At 40.7% G+C, this 12,742-nt stretch overlaps 1 protein-coding gene across 7 annotated transcripts in view; it reads left to right on the top strand.

Annotated features, from left to right (window-relative positions):
* Positions 1-10,910, top strand: part of CUNH5orf24 (chromosome unknown C5orf24 homolog) — a 32,717-nt gene extending 21,807 nt beyond the window's left edge. For 5 of the 7 annotated variants that reach the window (XM_036224292.1, XM_036224293.1, XM_036224294.1 and 2 more), the window contains 4 exons: positions 4,701-5,191; positions 6,457-6,620; positions 8,550-8,680; positions 10,175-10,910. In XM_036224292.1, coding sequence (XP_036080185.1) covers positions 4,701-5,191; positions 6,457-6,620; positions 8,550-8,680; positions 10,175-10,371 — 983 coding nt within the window. In that variant the 3' untranslated portion in view covers positions 10,372-10,910. The remainder of the gene's footprint in view (positions 1-4,700; positions 5,192-6,456; positions 6,621-8,549; positions 8,681-10,174) is intronic. The other 2 variants (XM_036224291.1, XM_016137677.2) reach the window with 1 other exon arrangement.
* Positions 10,911-12,742: the final 1,832 nt, after the last annotated feature.

Raw genomic sequence — 12,742 nt, 5'->3', positions numbered from 1 at the left:
ATGAGTTGGAACAACCAGAAGATGAGGGGATGGAGGGCTTTCTGGGTAGAGAAACAGCCCTCAGGACAGCTCTGAGGTAGGTGGAGGAAAGCATGAGTGATCAGGGACCAGAATGTCTGGTGGTACCAGTTGAGAGTGTGGACAGAGACCATCACGAGGGGCCTGGAATCCATACTACAGAATTGCAGAGTCATTCACAGGGCAGAGGGAAGCCATTGAATGGATTTTAGCAGAGGAATGACATGATCAGATTTGCTTTTAACTTTTCAATTCCACTTGGGTTGCTGTGAGGAGCGGTGGCCGGGGTGGGAATAGACGGCCAACCAGGGAGATCAGTTAGGAGGCTACAGCAGTTGTTCAGGTCAGAGATGGTTGTGGTCTGGGCTGAGGGGTGTGAGTGGGGATTGGAGAGGTAGATGGATAGATAATGTATTTAACAGAGGAATAAATATACTTAGTTGTGGTGCCCATCCATCCCTTTGAATTATAAGCATCACTCATATTATCATCTTTGCAGCCATTTATGGAATGCTACTATGTGCCAGGAACCATACACATCTTTCCTCATTTAATCTGCAAGTAGCCCTGTGAACTTCCTCATTTCAGCGGTGTTTTCTCTGAGTATTTTCTATGGAAAGTATAGGTTGCTGCCTCTCCAACCTCTAGGTGTTTTGGGTCCTCCTGAATTTGGCTCCCTTGCTACAGAAGCCATTGTAAAAAAACCTGTGGCTAACAGTGAACCTTCTGAGAAAAACTGGAATGGTGTGTAGGATCTGACCTGGCAGAGTTGGCATGATGCCCTCCCCCTTGTTCTCCAAACATCTTCCTTGCTGCCAGTAATGCAATAATTTTCACTTTATGCATGGCTAAAGCTATAATCAGCTTGTTTAGGTTAAGAAGCAATCTTTTTTAAAAGGTGGATTACTATGGGAGGGTTCAATGGCTCTGGCATGCTAAGTCATTTCTATCTTAGTGTGGGATAATTCAGTGTTTTCTTTCTTCCCAATACCTAAATGAAAACAATGGTACCTGAGGCCATATGATTTTTTTTCTTCGTTTCTAATTTGTACTGTCTACTTAAATATATTCACAGGAGGGAAAAGCTACACACTGGAACTTAAAATACCAGTTCTCTTCATCACTCAGAATTCCCTTTGATTTTTTGTGGGGGACATATTTCCATTTTTGCGTAAAGATGATCAGAGAGAACCAGATGCTAATTTGTGCCCTGTTTTTTTTCTCCTGAGAGTCTTTCAGGGTATTGGCAGTCTCCATGTACTTATTGGTCCTAGAATGCTATTTAGGTTCAGAGAGAGAGACCAGCCAGGGCATTTGGGAGTAGGGTTGGCTCCCAAACCTGGCACCATTTGTTCTTCTACAGACTTCTAGCTTCTCTGGCTTCATTTCCTGCTCTGTCCTGAGACAACCCAACAAACGTATTTGTTTTTCCTTCTGATTATTCAAGTAGTTCATGCTCATCAAAGGCTACAGAAAGACCTCCAATGTGATCTCACTCCCACCAAATTGGCAGAGCTCCCTGCCCAGGCACCCAGCCCCTTCTCTAGATCAGAGTCACAGAAGTTCTTGACCTTTACTTTCCAAGCTCTGTACTCTGCCATATCTCACTTATATTGTCACCTTTCCCTCCTTATCCTCTTTCCCATCTGCTTTACATATTCTTAAATTCCTCCCATGTCCTAAAGCCAAAACAGAAACCTCCCTTAGCCCCTTTCCTCCCCATAGCAACTACTCTGTCTTTCTTCCTCTCCATAGCTAGACTTTCAGAAAGAATTGTGTATATTTATCCATACAGTTATCATTTTTGGTGCTCTTCATCCTTTTGTGTGAATCTGTATTTCCATTTGGTATCATTTTTCTTTTGCCTGAGGAGTTCCTTTAAAATTCTTGTTATTTGGGTCTGCTGGTGATAATTCTTTCAGCTTTAATGTCTGAAAAAGTATTTATTTTGCTTTTGTTTTTAAAAGATGGTTTTGCTGGGTATAGAATTCTAGGTTTATAGTTTTCTTCCAGTACTTAACAGTTATTATTTCTGCAAATATTTCTTCTGTCACCAGCCCCGACTCTTTACTCTCTTTGGATACTCCAATTATTTGTACACTTGAAATTGTCCCGCAGGTCACTGATGCTCTTAATTTTTTGGATACTTTTTTTCATTGTATGTTTCATTTTGGATAGGTTCTGTTGCTGTGCCTTCAAGTTCACTACCCTTTTCTTCTGCAGTGTCTAATCTATCAATAATCCCATCCAGGGCAGTTTTCATTTCAGACATTATAGTTTCTGTTAGAAGTATAATTTGGTTCTTTTAAAAAATATATTATGTTTCTGTGTCTGCTTAATCTTTTGAACATATGTAATACAATTATAATTACTGTTTTAATATTATTGTAATTCTGACATTTGTGCAAGTTCTGGGTCAGTTTTACTTGGTTGACTGTTCTCCTCACTCTTAGTCATGTTTTCCTGCTTCTCTGCATGCCTGGAAATTTTTGGATGCTAGACATGAATTTTACCTTGATGAGTGCTAGATATTTTAATATTCCTATAAGTGTTCTTGAACTTTGTTCTGAGGTAGTTAAGTCCAACCTCTGAAAGTTAAACCACTGAAAACAATTTGATCCTTGCTTTTAAGGTTTGATAGATGGGAGCAGAGTTGTACTTACTCCAGGGTTAATTGTGCCCCATTACTGCGGCAAGTCCCTTTTGTGTACTCTACCCAATGCGCCTTGAAATATGAGGTTTGCCAGTCTAGCCAGTGGGAACAGGTACTATTTCCAGCTCTGTGTGAATGTTAAGTACTATTGCCTCTAATCATTCTGTGTGGTTCTTTCCCTGGCTTTGGATAGTTTATTCATGCGCTCGTGTTGACCAGTATACTTAGGGTGGGGGGTTGGGCTCTGTAGTTCTCCAGAGTCCTCTCTGCAGCTCTCTAATCTCCAGTATTTGGGCCTGCAAACTCCATCCCTGGTCTTCCTGGATCCTCAGCTCCATCTCCTCAGCTCATTGAGTCTGCTGCCTTGGTTTCCCCTCCTGAGCCATAGTGGGAACTCTTTCAGGCAGTAAACTAGAGCATTAAAGGGCTCTCTTCATTTTTTTTTTCCTGTTTCTTAGGGATGGCTGTCCTTCACTGCCTGATAGCTAGTTTCCTGAAACTGTCGTTTCACATATTTGTTTCCTTTTTGTCTTGTTTTAGGAGGGAAGATAAATCTGGCCCCTGTCATTCCATCTTAGCTAGAAGTAGAATTCCGAGAGAATGTTTTTAAATTGCTGGATTATTTGTAGACCTCCATGGGAATATTATTTGAGACCATATATGAATGTGCATACCTTACCACGCCCCCAGACTCCTCCCTAACACTGAAGCTAGTTGGTCGTTCATGTTCTGGTGACATGCTTGTGGTTTGGCAGAGCTCATTACCCAGCTGGTGGCTGGCTCCCCAGCCACATGGTGAGCTTGTGTGAGTGCACCTGGGCTCATTTGTTTCTTCTAGTCAGTGTCTGGCACACAGTCTGGCAGCTGTTGTTGAGTTAATGAGTTGGAGGGCAGGAGTCTTTGTTGCAGAGGTGAGTGGAGATTGCTAAATGGACAGATGAGACTGCCCAGGACTCTTCCCTCATCTGAGCATTTTGCCCAAGCCCTAACTAGTGGCTTCAAAGTGGGAGGATAGCCCTCCTTTTCTCCCTGCTGTGGCTCCTGCACCGCTGGGCACTCCCAGACCTGGCTCTGCTGCTTGCTAGCTGTGTGCTATTGGGCATTATGCTGAACCTTTTTGTGCCTTGGGTTGGTCATCTTTAAGAGGGGATGATAACCCTTGTCGTGCCCATCTCATAGAACTGTTATATTGTGCAAAGATGCTTTGCCATAGTAGAATCTTCCATAAAGCAATTATTATTGTCTTGAATATTCTCCCCAAACAAACCAAAATGTTACAAGTGTTTTTATTATATTTTCTCAATTGGATGTCTGCTACACGACAAGCAGCAGGTTTCACATGAAGCTGTTTTTGTCCATTTATTTATTTGGTATCCATTAATCTAGTATCTCCTTAGGATCTTCTTCATGACCTGGAGACTGGTAGGTGGCTTTTGGATAGTTTAGTGGCAAAGATTCTTGCGGAAAAGCGCCAAGGTCAGACCAGCGAAACACCAAGCAGTAACTGGAAGAGAGCTCAGTTTATTTTGCAAGGGCCCTGAGCTATGTTGCAACGTTCCTTATATACCAGTCTATTATATGAGCTGATTGGTTGATTTGAGCTTAGACCATTACAAAGCAGAAGGAGTTGCTATGGTTGCAAGTAGTAACATTGGTGGAAGGGCGGGAGTTGTTATGGTCACCGCTGGTTACATACAAATTGTTACAGAAAGTGGTATCTGCCAAAGTATAAGGTGCTTCAAGGTGTGTGTGTGGGGGGGGGCACAGGGGCTGCTATTTGTATAAACAGTGACATTTACAAGGCAGCAAAGTGCAAGTGAGCTCCTGCATGAGCTCATGCAAACAGCAAGCATATTTACAGAAGCAGAACAAAGAGCTGATTATCTTTTTGATGTAAATTCCTTAAATTTTCTCTTCAAGATTACTTTTCCCCATAGAGGAAAATTTCCTATTTGAGGAGAACCGTAATTCTTTCGGGTCCATTTATTTGGAAGTCAAATAAGACTGTGAACATGTTGGCATATTTCAATTGCAGAGGAAAGTGGTCACTTATGGTCAGGGGAGCAGCCTGCACCCCCTCTCCAGGTGGGGGCTGTGTTCATGAGTGAAGAGGAGCCTTCACATGACCACCAGATGGGCCAGGACACTTCAGCAGAAGGGGCCAATGCCATGCTCGGGCTGGACACTGAAGGCGACCCCATGGCGATGTTGTCTGTGATTCCTGGGGAAGCTGAGGACAAACTGAGCACAGAGCCCAGCGCTGGCACCTGCAGGGCTAGAGGGGACGCGGACTCGTGGTGCGACCTCCGGGAGAGCCTCTTCTCTCTGGATAGCGCTAGTGGGAACTTCCCGGATAGGGAAGAAGAGGATTACACAGAGCCGGAAGTTGCGGGGTCAGGGCCAGCCCAGATGGAGGACTCCAATCACACCGACAGTCAGAAATCCCCCAAGGTGAACTGTGAGGAGAGAAACGTCACGGGACTAGAAAATCTCACCCTGAAAATTTTAAATATGTCACAGGTAAGAAAAAACTACTTAGTGCTTTTTCTCCTTTTCAGCACATTGATTTTAAGATTTAATACTCTGTCAACTTTCAAATGGAGGATTGTAATCTTGATCATATTGTAAGTGGGATAGCGTTTAGTGGCTGCATTAGTAAAAATGGACTTTATTCTCTGAAGTGTTTGTAGAGAAAGGAGGAGTTTTATATAACTCGTGTCCATTGTGTTTTTGGGCAGCTTCAACCTAGTCATCCTTGGGGTAATCTCACCACCAAGCTCATGATAAAAATCCCAGTGGACAAACAAGTGCTTGGCATCAGAATCATAACAGAAGCCACTTAAACATATCTGATTTACTAAAATTTTAATTTATCATTGTTTAGACTAGTTATGCCCCTGGGAAGGATGTCATATTGATGTAAAGTTTCTTTACTCCAAGGAGTTTGAATCCAGTGTTTATTCTGGAGTGATGGTTGAGACTGTTGTCTCACACCTAGCCATGTTTTTTCCAGCTAGTTGAATACATGGTGATTCCGAAGAGAATACTGGGTTAATGACTAACCGTTTCTGTAGGATTGTTAACTCAGATAGCAGGATGAATGCAGGCTGCATATATAAGAAGAAATCTGAGCTCTGAAAGCTCTGGTTGCTTATTTTAAATGAGGGCAGGTATGGCACATGCAAGGTCAGCCCTGGCCTCACACCCTCCCTTCAGTACCTGGTAAACACTATGCCTTAGCTCTGTGGGACTTGTCTCACAAATGTTGTACACGTGACAAGGAGTGAGAAGTTTAAGCAGTCTGAGTTAGGGTGGTGTCATGGATGATGCACCCTTGACTTGAACTAACCTCTGTACTGCTTAGTACAGACTTGGATCTACTGAGATGATAGTTTAGGCCAGAGATCACCGTCTTTAATAATGACATCAGATTGTGTGAGATACATAATTCAAAGGTTTGGACAGTGTCCTGTACCCTGTGAATACCTAGTATTTGAATGAATAAATTATGAAAAATATGAAAATTGCTCTATAGTAATATTAAGAAAGCCTAGAGGAAAGTACATAACTTGTCATTTGATAGTATTTTTCTGCCGATAGATTCATATGGTTCAAAATCCAAAAGGTTCTTGGGGGTATACTCTACAGTCTCCTTCCTACCCCTGTCCCCACCTCCTCTCCCTGGAGGCAGTAGTGTTTCCTGTTTCTTGGGTATCCTTCCAGAAAAATGTACATTTATTCATTTACTGCTAACCTTAACTTCTTTTTTTTTTTTTTAATCACAGGACCTTATGGATTTTCTAAACCCCAACGGTAGTGACTGCACGCTAGTCTTATTTTACACCCCTTGGTGCCGATTTTCTGCCAGTTTGGCCCCTCATTTTAATTCTCTGCCCCGGGCATTTCCAGCTCTTCATTTTTTGGCACTGGATGCATCTCAGCACAGCAGGTATCTTCCCTTTGTGAGATTTCCATCTTATCCTTTGGGATGATGGTGGCAGTTATTCAGAGGTTGTAATTAGTTAAGCCCAAAGCAGAGGAGGTGGGCGTGACCTTTGCAGAGAGATTGGGAAGGGAAAGGCAAGTATGAGTGTTGAACGCTTGAGGACGCTATTGGCTCTCTTTCTGGAGGCCCCTTAAGAAGAAGGAGGACTGTTCTCTGTGTGGTAGAATTTAAAGATGGCTCTGCTTGATGGCAGGGAGAGGGCCAGAGAACTTTTTTAGGGTCCTGGCCAGACTGAATTAGCAAAATTAGTGTATCACAGGTAGGATCTTCCTTTGTGGCTTTCATCTGCAGTTTAAGTCCCCACCCTGGCAGCCTAACTCTTGGCACCCCTGTTCTGTGTCTCCTTAGGATTTCTTTTATTTTTTCCCTTCCTTTCTCTCTTTCCTTCTTTCTTATATTTATTCTTGCATGAATATTCCTTAGTAGACATTCAATAAATTAATTAATTCAGCCATTTAAAATGACATTTGCGCTTGTTTTATATTTATTTTATATTGTTCAATGAGTTTTTATCTTTTTTAAATGTTCAATAAGATAAGTTACTGAGAGCTTTGTTCAGATATTTCATATTTCCCTTAAGTGCTGTGATGGTGCCTGGGTTATAAACTGTGCGGGTCCCTCATTCCCTAAGTTAGATGCTCCTTAGCAGATCATAACAAAATGCTGTGTGTGAATGAATGTGAAAAGTATGGACGGTGGTCAAGTTGGTGAGAAAAATGAAGTTGATTAAAACTTTATTAATATGCACTCCACTGATTTTTGGTGTGGGTAAAGTAATGGCCAGTGTTTATCTGAAACCGTTTATGAAGAAAGAAATGGCAAACAAATTAGTATTTTTCACAAGGGCTTCAGGGAAATATCTAAGTGCTCTGGCCCAAGGAAACAGACTGATGGAAAGGACAGGCCAGGTCATTGTTCAGCTTTGACCTGGCCCTCTTCTGTCCCCAGGCTGTCAGGGCTGGCTCCCAGCACTTGCTCAATACTCTTTGGTTTTGGGTCTGGCACTGTCACCCCCACGCCCACCCCTCATTCCCTGCAGGCTTTGTTCCTTCATCTCCATGCATCCTTCTCAGTGCCTGGTATGGGGCCTTAATTATGGAGAATGGAGGATACTTCTATTGTATGGCATGGGACATGTATTTGTCTCATATGTTAATATTTCAGTTAAAGCATTTTTATGAAAGAAAAAATTGTGATGATCCAATATTACCATTTTACTAATGGGGGAAACTGACGGTTCAAGAGGATAAATAATCTGCCCAAAGGTCACACAGCTGTTTTACACAGTGGCAGAACTTAGGCTTGAACCCAGAGTGTTTTGACTCTGAGCTTATACCACTGCTCTGTATTATATAAAGGTGAAACAAAACCGCTCAGGTCATATTACTTCCGAATGATCCTGACTTAATGGTAAATTTCCCAGTGTGTTGGTTAGATCATAGATTCCTTTGTGCCATCTTACCAAGCTAATTGCTTATGATAAATTGAATTTTTTTTTTTATGTGAGGGGGAGATGGGCATTCTGGAAAGTTTGAAATGTCTTCTGTCAAGTAAATTGACACAGTGTGCTTTTCTATGAGTTAGAATTTTCTGGTCTGCTCTGTTTTGGCATTAGGAACTTAAATAGCGGAATAATTGTGTCATGGGTAGTTCCATGTTGTGATAGAAAGCAACTCAGCAGAACAGGAATACCCCCAACCATGACCCACGGAAGGGAGGTCAGAAACGAATATAAGTCTACAAGTTTGAATATCAGAAACAGCTGTAGGTCACATAAAACAGATCCTTTTTCATGTATTGCCATCCATTCTGATATTGTAATTGTATGACAAAGCCTACTGTTAATTCAGGTTTTCTGACTTTCTTTCATAGCCTTTCTACCAGGTTCGGCACCGTAGCTGTTCCCAACATCTTGTTATTTCAAGGAGCTAAACCAATGGCTAGATTTAATCATACAGACCGAACATTGGAAACGCTGAAAATCTTCATTTTTAACCAGACAGGTATGTAGAAATAATACGCTGTAAAAGAAGACATTTCATTGCTGGGGGTATGTGCCTTCTTTGTGTCTACTCTGCTATCATCCTTAAGTGAAGGATTCAAGATTGGTTTTGAGATGTAAAAGTTCTTTTCTAATGAATTGTTATGAGCCTGTTAAATGTCTCCCAATCTGTAGCAAGCATAACACGAACAGGTAATTTTAATACGATTAAAGATTCTTTAAAAAAAAATACAGCTTCACCGAGATAAAATTTACATACCATACACCTGTAGATACATTTTTACATACATTTTAAATTTTAGTGTGATATTTACTCAAAAATATGCATCAGCCATTAGTGAACTGAGTAAATTTTCACAAAGTGAACACCTTGGGTAACCAGTGGTCAGATCCGGAAAGAACATTACCAGCCCCCTTCAGCGTTACCCCTCCTGCCCTGCTCATGGGTAACCACCATTGTGACTCCTAACATAGTAGGCTAGTGTTACCTGTTTTTGAACTTCATATTAATGGAGACAAACTATGGATTGTTTGTGTCTGGCTTATTTCACTCACCATTAGATCTGAGGGGTTCATTGGCATTGTTGCATTTAGTTGTGGGTTTTTTTTTTTTTTGGTTGCTGTATAGTATTCTATTTATTTGATACATTTGCAGAGGCTGTTCTAATTCCTCAATATTTGCCAAACTAGATGGCCTTATTTTTGACTGTAAAAGTTTGCGTGCTGTATGTTGAAGTTTTCTTCATTGGAGAAGTCTACTCCTCAAAAGCTTTAGCACTTCAATTATGAATACCCCTCTTCTTCCTGAAGTATATTCACTGGAAATAAATACAAATTTAATACACCTTCCATACAAGTTAAGCTACATGTGATTACTTGTATCTAAACTAAAGAGCTGAGTTATTTCATAAGAGTAAAAGGCTTGTTAGCTATTCCAGGTAGTTAGCTATTCCAGGTCTTGTTATTCAGATTGATATGGAGAGAGGGAGCCATTTTGCTCAGTGCTCTAAGAAAACCCAGGACACAAATGAAGTTTAGGAGTCACTGCATACTTGGTAATCACTGATCCCAGTAATGTTAGTTGTTCTAACAATTCTTTTGGTAAATTTTTTAAAAAGCACTTTGCATTTAGCTTTACTTAATTTGTGATAACATCCTGTAGACTCCTGAGAGTAGCTTTACTGGTTATTTGTTGAATTTTGGTCTCAAAAGTGAACAAAAGACAGCTCTCTTATAATGCACTAAGACCCCTCTGATGAGTTCTCAGAAATTCTAGTGTTTTAGCTTTGAACAGCAGCATGAATTCCTGTTCCTTTGATGTGGTGGGGGGAAAGGCAAGTTCCAGATTACACTGACAGGCAAGCGAAACCCATCCCAGATATATTACTGGTGGCGTTTAAGACTATGTCATTTTGCATACCGTGCAAAATACATCAGAAAGATCTGTAGTGGGTGTGTTTTCTATCTGATTTGAAACAGTTGATTTCTTTTTCAGGTATAGAAGCCAAGAAAAATGTGGTCGTGACTCAAGCTGACCAAATGGGCCCTCTTCCCAGCACATTGATAAAGAGCGTGGACTGGTTGCTCATATTTTCTTTATTCTTTTTAATCAGTTTTATTATGTATGCTACCATCCGAACTGAGAGTATTCGGTGGCTAATTCCAGGGCAAGAACAGGAGCATGTGGAGTAGGGATGGACTGAAAGAAGCTAGAAAGAGGAATTTCATTCAGTCCTTCATTTCAGAAATTAATGCTGCAGTTTCACACATTTTCTCCAGTGAAATGGTGACTTTTAACCTCAGTCAGATTAAAAGAATTGTGCGCATTTGTCGAATTGTTCAATGTGTAAAAAAATTATAAATTGGTCTTTTAACTAGTATTACAATAAGCCAATGCAAAATATTCAATAGAATTCACCATTCTTGTTTTTACTACTTGAATATAATCCAATGTTTTAAGGGAGAAATCCAGTTTGAAATGTGAAGATGTATTCTGGTAGAACAGTGAATTGAGGGACAATCTGCTTACTGTATAGAAGGCAGAAGTTAGACTTTCAGATTATAGTTTTAGAAGACTGATTCCTTATATATGTCTAAGAAGGTTGGTTTTCTGTTCATCTGCTATTTCTGAATCTATAAGCAGGAAAGTGTTGTGGGAAGAATAACCAGAATTGATAAGTTTGACCTTACAAGTAACAACTGATGTGAAAATAAAAGAGTTAAATACCTCAGTGTTTGTGATCTCTAATTTCGCTGAAAGGATTTTAAGTAGTTTAAGAAGTTTTTGGGTAAGACAGATGTTAGAAAAAGTAAATACTATAACCAAAGCTTATATATTATTGGTTCTATGAGAAAATATAGCTTAAATTTTAGTCATAGTTATCTAACCAGCATATATTAATGGAACCTTAAAATGTTCTTAGCACTGTGAGGTTTACCGAGAGCTAAAAGAAATATAAAACACTGTTCTTGCCCACAAGTTGATGCTAGTCCAGTTGTAGGACACATGTAGAAAAGAGATAACATGTAGTTTATATACATTTTTTGAAGAGCTGTTTCTAAAAGATCCTTAAATTCAAATATGACATTATATGATGATAAATTACTTTTATACCGATCATTCCTCATGTTTTAGATAGAATAGTTAATTTCATAAGGCACTCTAAATTCTATGGGAAAAGAACCTTAAGTGAGTCTTCTTCTCAGGGTGTTATAAATTTACAACTTTGTGTCATGTTCTGGACAGCTGTGATTGGGGTAGTCATGGCAGGAGGGGACCGTGGCTCAGAACAGTACCGCTATTACATCCATTTTACAAATAAGCAAACTGAGGCACAGAGAGGTTAAATAACTTGCCCAGGTTACACACATAGAAAGTTAATGAAGCTGAGATTTGAACTTTTATATATGTATGTCTGTACTTAAAATATAAGGAAAAAACCCTCTAGTAATTCCACCTCTTAAAACAACCAACATTTGAGTATTGCTGTTTGTGTGCCAGGTACTGTTTTAAGGACTTACATATACCGTTTTATCTATCTGTACAACAGCCCTGTGAGACTGGTGTACTATTCAGTATCCTCATTTTATGGAAGAGTAAGTGAGGCCCTGAATAACTTGCTCTTGGTCGTGCAGCTTCCAGTGGTGGGACCCAGCTTCAGACCCAAGCATATGTGGCTTGGTACTCTGCCTCGCCTCTATGGCATGGCCTGTATGCCATGCCTCTATGCCAAGTGATCATGGTACGTATTTTCCTCTAGCATTTCTCTCATGTGTGTTTCCCATCGTTGTCCTCGTAATGTAGCTATAATTTAGCACCTTGTATTTGTTTTTGTTTTTTTTTTCAATAAATGACAAATAGTTCACTGTTGCTAACAGTTTTCTTAGTCATGGCCTTTGAGTAGATTCAGTTTTCCTAAACAGGCCTTTGAGTAGATTCAGCATTACTTACCTGTTTTCTTTTATTGGATCTATGATTGTATGTAGTCTCATTTCCTTGGGGGCAGATTCCCAGAGTGGGAGTTATCCTATTAAAGATACAAGAATTTACATGCCTTTTGACGTATAATGGGACTCGACTCTAGTCTGGGGGGTGTAAAGCTCCCAGGATGACCACGGCTTTGCTTCTAATACTTAGCTAAACTACATGGGGTTCCCCCAGAGGGAAATGTGGAACAGGGCTGTTCCTTGGAGGGGAAGTCCAAGTGTAGACAGGGTCAGCAGGGAAGCACTGGTGTTGAGGTAGAGCACCAGACGGAACAAAGGTTTTACATAGAGACAGAGCAAGATCAGCTCCTACAGTGTACGGCAGTCTCTCATAGTCAGCGGGTGCCCCCAGCAGCCAATTGCCTGCCTACCCAGCAGAAGGACCTCTCTCCGACCCCGTGGAGTCTGAAATACTGAAAATTGGGAGCATGCTCCAGACCACATGCTTAAGTGGCATAAAGGAGCATGCCTTGTGTCTGAAACAGGGGAGGATATTCCCCACAAGGTGTTATCTATTAGTAAGGAAGAGTTCCAGGTTTAATGCCTTCTTATGTGACCTAGCGAGAGTCAGAAGACA

This window comes from Rousettus aegyptiacus, unplaced genomic scaffold (assembly GCF_014176215.1).
Source record: "Rousettus aegyptiacus isolate mRouAeg1 unplaced genomic scaffold, mRouAeg1.p scaffold_m13_p_7, whole genome shotgun sequence".
Lineage (NCBI taxonomy): Eukaryota > Metazoa > Chordata > Mammalia > Chiroptera > Pteropodidae > Rousettus > Rousettus aegyptiacus.
The sequence above is the reverse complement of the archived record's forward strand: the minus strand, read 5'-3'. Positions and strand labels throughout refer to the sequence as shown.